This window comes from Chrysochloris asiatica, unplaced genomic scaffold (genome assembly GCF_000296735.1).
Source record: "Chrysochloris asiatica unplaced genomic scaffold, ChrAsi1.0 scaffold00083, whole genome shotgun sequence".
In the NCBI taxonomy this organism is placed as follows: Eukaryota; Metazoa; Chordata; class Mammalia; order Afrosoricida; family Chrysochloridae; genus Chrysochloris; species Chrysochloris asiatica.
This window is the reverse complement of record NW_006408601.1, coordinates 2314704-2323605: the sequence shown is the minus strand read 5'-3', so window position 1 is coordinate 2323605 and position 8902 is coordinate 2314704. Positions and strand designations below refer to the sequence as shown.

Here is an 8902-nt window from a genome sequence, read left to right as displayed (position 1 = left end):
ATTAACTGGGCTTCCCTGTTGCTGTTATTGTTATGTGCCGTGGAGTTGGTTCTGACTCATAGTGACCCATACAGGGTTTCCGAGGCTGTAAATCTTTACGGGAGCAGAAAGCCTCATCTTTCTCCTGTGAACAGCTGGTAGTTTCGAACCGCTTCCTTGTAGGTGCATGGATATTATCCTATCACAGACAGCATTGTACCTCATGACTGATGTGGATATGTTCTTTTGGCAATGAATGCAACACCATTCCTCTTCAATTTGTCATTTCTGGCATAGTAAACATTATTGTTGTCAGATTCAAAATGGCCAATGCCAGTCCATTTCAGCTCACTAATGCATAGGATATCAATCTTTATGCATTCCACTTCATTTTGATGTTTCAATTTTCTTAGATTCATACTTTGTATATCCCACGTTCCAATTACTTATGGATGTTTGCTTTATCTCATTTTTATGTTGTGCCATATTGGCAAGTGAAGGTCCCAAAAGCTTAACTCCTCTACATCATTAAGGCCAACTGTACTTTGAGGAGGTACTTCTTCCCCAGTCATATTTTGAGTGCTTTTCAACCTTATTGGCTCATTTTCCAGCACTATATCTGACTGCTTACTGATAAGGTGTTCAGTGGCTAACCATTCAGAAGTGGTCCACTTATCCTTCTTCTTAGCATGTTAGTCTGAAAGCTCCGCTGAAGCCTGTTTACCATTGGTGACCCTGCTGGTATTTAAAATATCAGTGTCATTGCTTGCTTCCTGCATTACCGCAGCACACAAGCTACCACAGTATAACAAATTGGCAGACAGGTGGTGGCACATTAACCTTGTTGTTGTTAAGTGCCATCGAATCAGTTCCGACTCATATCAATCCTAGATAGGGTTTCCAAGGAGTGCTTGTGGGTTTGAACCATAACCTTGTGGCTAGCAGTCTAGTGCTTATCCTGCACCACACCATGCCATTAACCTTAGCAAGTAAATTATAAAATAAATTTCCTCATTTTCCAGATGAGAAAAGAAAAGTATCTAAAGTAAACTCAAAAGTGTTGAACAGTTACGTATCAACAGAGTATATTTCATTCTAAATCTGTTTGATTCTAAAGTCATTAAGTTCTTCTAAAGCCATTAAGCTCTAATTCTAAAAATAAAACACTTAATTTTAAACCAGCATCCAAGATATATGCTAAGATGGTAAATTTCCAAATTGCGTTAGATAGAACTTTCTCATTTTTGTTTCCTACCTGCAATGTATTTTGATTATTTTTGTCAGAAGCCCTGGTGGCACAATGATTAAGCAGTAGGCTGTTAACCAAAAGGTGAGCAGTTTGAACTCACCAGCCGCTCCATGGGAGAAAGATGTGGCAGTTTGCTTCCACAAAGATTTATAGCCTCAGAAATCCAGTGGGGCCATTCTACCCTGTACTTTAGGGTGCTATGAGTCAGAATTGACTCAATGGCAATGGTTAGCCTTTTTTTGTATCTGTTTGTCAGAGCCTGTTGTGCCAGTGACTAATGCTAATCCTCAGTGATATCTTCTTTTTGTGAAATTGATAAGCATTTTTTCCTTCGTTACTCATTTAGTTGTTATGTAGCTGGGAAATACTTAGTAGTTTTATATTTGGAATAACTTTTATATTGCTTAAATTTTTATGTTTATGTCTTACTGGTACACTTAGAGTATAAACTCCTTGAGGGAGTTTCTCATCTCATTGTCATTTGGAATAGCTTTGTAGTGCGTGTGTGCTACATAGAAGTTAATAAATGATTATGTGAATGAATTATGTGAGCTAGAATATTTTAGCTAATGAGTATTCCCAATTGTTCACTTCACTTCACTTCTCATTAAACAACTTAATGAGTTAAAGTTTAATTTACTCATTAAGAAAATTAATTAGGATATTTTTAGAATTTTAAAGTTCTGTGACTTTATTTATATACTCAATGAAATTAAGTTTTTCAGAGAAATGCTGTTTGAAAACGTTTTTAAAAATTGTTTTACTCCTGCAATCAAAGAAATAAAAAGAATATTTGAGTAATACTTAAAGAGATCTGGATGATTTCTACTACTATGACGATGACATCTGCTGCTACTGCTGCTGCTAACTCAAACATCCTTTACCTTTTCTGGGCTTTCATTTTGTCATCTCAGTAACACTGAGTTGAATTATGTGATGTTTAAAACCATAATATTCTAGAATTTATAAAACTCACATCCAAGTTACGTTTTAGCATTAGAAAATAGCATTTTATTTTCATGCTTCAAAATATTAATTATATTAATCATGTTTTTCTTAAAAGCCATTTGTAATCCTATGTTTTCCTTTCATGGTTAATTATCTTTTCTTTTTTTGATTTATCAGTACTCCTTCACGTGTTGCTAAAGGAGGAGTTGTCCACACCAAAATGAGTCTACATGGTGCTAGTGGGGGACCTGAGAGATCAAGAGATAGACGAAGGTCAAGTGACCGATCACGAGATTCCTCTCATGAAAGAACAGAGTCTCAGCTCACTCCTTGTATTCGAAATGTTACTTCTCCAACACGGCAGCATCATGTTGGTATGTAAACTTGACTGACCTTTGCAACTGTTCTTAAAAGAATGCATTTACCTTTAAAAATCAGTATTCACAATAAATTATACTTAATATTTCAGAGTAAAAGTAGTTCCTTTTTTTTTCCATTTTTTGTTTGAGCTTAGCTTGGTTCTTGCAGTAAAAAAACCAACTTTGATAATGCAACTTACAGGTAAATTTTTTGTGTCTGGGACAGTCTCGTAAAAACGTAATCTGAAAATCCTTTAAAACTGGTATGTATATTTTCTTTCAAATTAACTCTCGTCTTATGAGATATAAAGTGGTGGTTGATTTTTTAAATAGTTTGTAGTACAGTAAATTAATGATAGCAGTCTCTGACTTAATACTAACAAAAGAAGTGAAAGCTGGAATAACCAGCAATATGGAGTTTTTTTTTTTTGAAGAGATTTCAAATTTAATAATAAAAACAGAAAATGAAAGGAAATGTGTTTTACTTTGTTAGCAACTGTTAAGGTCTTTTCCCTCATTCCTACTCACTACTATAAATACAATTTATTACTTCAGATGAATACATGGTATGACTAAAGAACCAGTTATAGTCTGAAGCAGAGATGTCTAAGCAATTTGAGTTTTCTGATTTTTATTTTCTCTTTGGGAAGGAGCAAATTAAATTTCATGACTGCAATGTGAGGTCATTTCTGATGGTGGTGGTGGAGGTAAAGCACCATTGAGTTGGTTCTTACCCATAGTGACCATGTGTAGGGTTTTTGAGGAGCAGACCTTGTGTTTAGCAGTCCATTGCTTATCCTAAAATGACACAAATATGATTTATATTAAGGTCTAATTATTCAGGGTCCTGGTGTGGCACTGGAGGATCAGCACTGGACTGCGAACCACAAGGTCAGCAGTTCAAACCTACCAGCTGCTCCTTAGAAACCTTACACAGGGTCACTTTCAGTTGGAACAGACTCGATAGCACTAAACAGCAACAATTATGCAGGAAGTTGTCAGTGTCTAAGTAGGCCCTTGAAATCAAACTAGTATTTACAAGTCCAAATCAACAAATTATAAATAATTGTTGTTTGGTGCTGTTGAATAGTTGTTAACTCATAATGACCCATGAAACACTGTCTGATCCTGTGTCATCCTTATAGTTTGAGCCCACTGCTGCAGCCATTGTGTCAGTTTATCTTGTTGAGGGTCTTTTTCTTTTTCGTTGGGCCTCCACTGTACCAAGTATGATGTCTTTTTCTAGAGACTACTCCTGATATGATGTCCCATGTACATGTGATGAAATCTCACTGTCTTTGTTTCTAAGGAGCATTCTAGCTGTACTTCTTCCAATGCAGATTTCTTCATTCTTCCGGTGGTCCACAGTGCATTCAGTATTCTTTCCATCCACATAATTTAAATGCATCAATTCTTTGGTCTTTTTTCACATAAATATGAGGTGATTGAAAATATTATGGATCATGTCAGGTGCTCCATAATCTTCAAAGTGACATCTTTGCTTTTTAATACATTGAAGAGGTCTTTTGTGGCAGATTGCCCAGTGCATTATGTCAGTTGGTTTATGGACTGCTGCTTCCATGAAAGTTGATTTTGGATCCAAGTAAAATTAACTTCTTGACACCTTCAGTATTTTCTGCTTTATCATGATGTTGCAAGGTAAGGCTACCCCTGGAGAAGAAGGTCACCTACAATGGGGAGAGAATAGTTCCCCAGACCCAGGATTTAAGCACAAGGGAACCCACTGTCTTGGAGTTATCTTTCTTCCATGGAGCTGCTGGTGGATTCAAACCACTGATCTTTCATTTAGCAGCCAAACATTTAACGCATTGTGCCAGCAGGACTCCTTAATGAAAGAATAATTAACCTTAAAGGGAGACTTACTAACAACCTGAAATATGCAATTGCTACAACTTTGCTAAAAGTGGAAGAGGATTGGAAGCACTTACTGATGAAGATCAAAGACTATATATAGCCTTCAATATGGATTATACCTTAATATAAAACAATAATCTTCATAACTGGATCAATAAGGAACATGATAGAGGAAGATTGAAGTTGTTAAGGATTTCATTTTACTTGGATCTACAGTCAACACCCATGGAAGCTGCAACTAGGAAATCAAACGACATATTGCATTGGGTAAATCTATTGCAAAAAATATCTTTAAAGTTTGAAAAAGCACTTTGAAGACTAAAATGTGCCTGACTCAGTCATGGTCTTTTCAATCATGTCATAAGGCTGCTGAGTCCTGGCGTGGCGCTGTGGGTTAATGCACTGGACTGCAAAGTGTGTTTGAATTGGAAGGTCAGTGGTTCAAGTTCACCAGCCACTCCTCAGAAACCCTTTACAGAGTCACTATGCATTAGAACCAACTTGATGGCAGTTAACAACAACAACAATACCATATGGGTGCAAAAGCTGGAGAGTGAATGAGGAATGTTGTTAAATGTTGAGTTAGTTTCGACTCATAGAGATACCCTGTATAGTTTCTGAAGAGTAGCAGTGAGCAGGTCAATGCTTATCCTACAGTGCACTGCACCAGGTCTCCTAAGTCATCATAGTGAGTATGAATTATTATATTGTAATATATATTATGAGAATGCGATAGCTCCAAATGAGAAGTGCTTGACTTGTCTGCAGTTAGAGACCACTAGATGCTCCATGGAAGAAAGATAAGACTTTCTGCTCCCTTGAAGATTTAAAGCCTCAAAAGCCCTATTCAAATTCACTATGAGTTGGAAACCAACTCGATGGCACTTAACAACAAATATATATTATAATATATATCAAATATTTTATTGTGAAGTTGAGACAATGAAAATTTATGTTATAACATCTCTATAGGATAAGCACTCAATCACAAGCTTGGTTTGAACTGCAGGGTTGGTGGTTCAAACTGACTAGCCGCTTTTTGAAAACCCTATACAGGGTCGCTATGAATCAGAACCGACTCAACAACACTTAACAACAACAGCAGCATACTGCTGTACTCAGAAGCCCTAGTGGTGTAGTAGACTACACATTCGCACCCACCAGCTGCTCCATGGCAGACACATGAGCTCTAAAGCCTTGGGAACACTAAGAAACCCTTCTACTCTGTCCTGTGTTGTCATTAAATAGGTTTGTGATTTAATAACTCATAATTTTTTCTTCCCTTTTCCCTACCCTTATCTCTTTGATGTGAAACCTTCTTCCTTTGATTTATCAAGTAATAACTGCTTTTCCTACTAGGGAGGGTACACTCGTGCATCTTCTCTTAAGGTGGCATGCTCCTCCATTTCATGAAACGCACTTATGCCTTCAATAAAATCTTTTGGTTTATTTTCTAGTGAATTGTTAGTCTCGTGTTTCCACTAAGACATAGTCTAGCTATGGGTTATTTGCTCAGCATACAGATCAAATAAGTGTAGTGAAAGGATACAACCCTGACATACATCTTTCCTGATTTTAAAATATGCAATATCCCGTTATTCTGGTTGAACAATTGCTTCATGATCTATGTACAACTTCTATATGAAGACAATGAAGTGTTTTTGAATTCTCATTCTTTACAATATTATATGTAATTTGTTGTAACTTACGCAGTCTAAGTATTGTAGCTGGTTGTTAAGTGCTGTCAAATTGGTTCTGACCTTTACTGGGTTTCCAAGGAGCAGCTGGTAGGTTTGTACTGCCAATCTTGTGGTTAACAGTCCAGTGTTTATCCTATAGCATCACAGTATTAGTGGTAATGAAACATGCAAAGACCTGGAGCTAAAAAACCAAGCAAAGAAAACACTCAGCACTTATTAAGCTGAAAGATCTGAAGAAAAAAATTCAAGCCTTAACATGCAATATTGAAAGATTTTATGGACAAGATATTAAAATACAGGAAGCAACTAAAGAACATGGAAGGAATACACAGTCACTGTACCAAAAGGAATTAGTTGATGTTTAAACATTTCAAGAACAGATGGTATGGAAAGAAGGAGACTGCACTGAAATGTAAAAACAAGGCTCTAGGGATTGATGTAGTACCAACTGATAATGTTTCAACACACTGATGCAGTTTTGGAAGCATTCACTAGTCATGCCAAGAATATGACAGACAGATGCCTGGCCAACCAATTGGAAAAGATTAATATTTGTGTCCATTCCAAAGAAAGTTGGCCCTACAGAATATGGAAATTATTAAACCATGTTATTAATATCACATGCAAATAAAATTTTGCTGAAGATAATTCAAAAGCTGTTATAGCAGTACATCATCAGGGCACTGCCAGAAACACAAGCCAGCTTCAGATGATGACATGGAACCAGGGATATCATTGCAGACATCAGGTGGATCTTGGCTAAAAGCAGAGAATACCAAAAAGATGTTTACTTGTGATTTATTGACTATGCAAAGGCATTAGACTGTGTGGATAATAACATTACTATGGATAATATTGCAAAAGATGGGTATTTTAGAGCACTTAATCATACTCAATGAGTAATCTGTACCTAGACCAAGAGATAGTTGTTTCAGTATAACAAAGGAATATTGAATGGTTGAAAATCAGGAAAATTGTGTGCCGGTGTTGTATCCTTTCACCATACTTACTAAATCTCTATGCTGAGCAGATAATCCAAGAAGCTGATTTATATGAGGAAGAACATGCTTTCAGGGTTGGAGGACCACTCATTAATAATCTGATGACACAGCCTTGATTGCTGGAAGTGAAGAGGATTTAAAATGCTTACTGATGAGGATCAAAGTCCACAGCCTTTAATATGGATTGTCCCTCAATGTAAAGAAAACAAAAATTCTCACAACTGTACCAATAAATAATGTCATGATAAATAGAGAAAAGATTGAAGTTGTCAGATCTTCATTTAACTTGGATCCACAATCAATGCTCATGGAAGCAGCAATCGAGAAATGAAATGATGTTTTATTGCATTGAGCAAATATGCTATAAAAGGTCGCTGACTCAAGCATTGGTATTTTCAATCACTGCATATGCATATGAAAACTGGACAATGAATAAGGAAGACCAGAAAAGAATTGATGCATTTGAATTGTGATGGTGAAGAATATTGAAAGTACCATGGACTGCCAGAAGAACAAACAAATCTGTCTTGGAAGTACAGCCAGAATGCTCCTTAGATGTAAGGATGGTGAGACTTTGTCTCATACTTTGGACATGGTGTCAGGAGGGACTAGGCCTAGGAAAATTAACATTATGCATGTCAGAGTTAGAAGGTCAGTGAAAAAGAGAACGCCCACCCCCCATGAGATGGACTGACACAGTGAAAACAACAATGGGCTACAACATAACAATTATGAGGATGACCTCGGACTGGGAACTGTTTCTTTCTGTTGTGCATAGGGTTGCTATGCACATAGGGAACCTATCAACAACAACGCGTAGTCTGTGACTTTGTATAGTCAATATGCAGGTAAACATCTAATTCTACAGAGAAGTTGACAATGTCTAAGTAGGTCCTTGAAATCAGAACAGTAGTTTACCAGCAAAAAAATCAATAAAATATGCCTAACAGTTGACAGTTATATGCAATGTTCAGTATCTGGGAGGAGAATATAGCACAGTATTTTATTACTTTAACAAATTTTATTTGACAGCATTGTGGAGACAGATAATATAGGGAGGTGTCAGTTATCTCTGGGGAGATAGCAAACTTAATGATATAATCAGTAATGCTACACCAAGTGTTCTAAATAGCCCAAATCATGTAGGGATTTGGCAAAAGCTGATGAAGCTCTTGAGATGGAGGTACATTTTTAGGTCACCTTCTAAAGTTAGTAATCTCGCCTCTTAAGGAAACTTCGTATCACAAGATATTACTTCATCTTTCCCCATCTAAAGAAAATTATTTGAATTTAAAAAATATTTTCTACTTAAATAATATTATAGACAATAATTATATAATCCCATAAAGTTTATTTGTTGTTGTCAAGTGCTGTCTCGTCAGTTCTGACCCATAGCAACCCTGTGTAGGAGTGACCAATGAGCTCAAACCACAGACCTTGTGGTTCAAACTGTGTTGCAGTCCAGTGCATTAGTCCACAGCATCACACCAGAACTCCATAAAGTTTATAGCAGTGCTTTATTTAACATAATTGAGAATGAGAAGAAGACAGTATATTCATAAGATATTAAAACTACAATTTATTTGGTAGATTTTAAAAGTCATTTGAAAAAAATTAAATACTAATTCTGAGTTAATTTTTTTTTCTTTCTTTTGAACATTCCTTTTATGAGACAAATTGTTGGTTTTGGAATAATGTTATTAACACAGTGAGATTTTATACTTTGTTTTCTCAGAGTAGTTGTTGATACAACAAGTAGTGCTTGTTGTTGTTGTTAAGTGCCACTGAGTC

General features: G+C 36.3%; 1 protein-coding gene across 1 annotated transcript in view; it reads left to right on the top strand.

Annotated features, from left to right (window-relative positions):
- BTBD10 (BTB (POZ) domain containing 10) overlaps positions 1 to 8902 on the top strand; it is a 65291-nt gene that overhangs the window by 24778 nt on the left and 31611 nt on the right. Inside the window, exon 2 of the mRNA XM_006865825.1 lies at positions 2354 to 2554. Within this exon, the coding sequence (XP_006865887.1) occupies positions 2354 to 2554 (201 nt within the window). The remainder of the gene's footprint in view (positions 1 to 2353; positions 2555 to 8902) is intronic.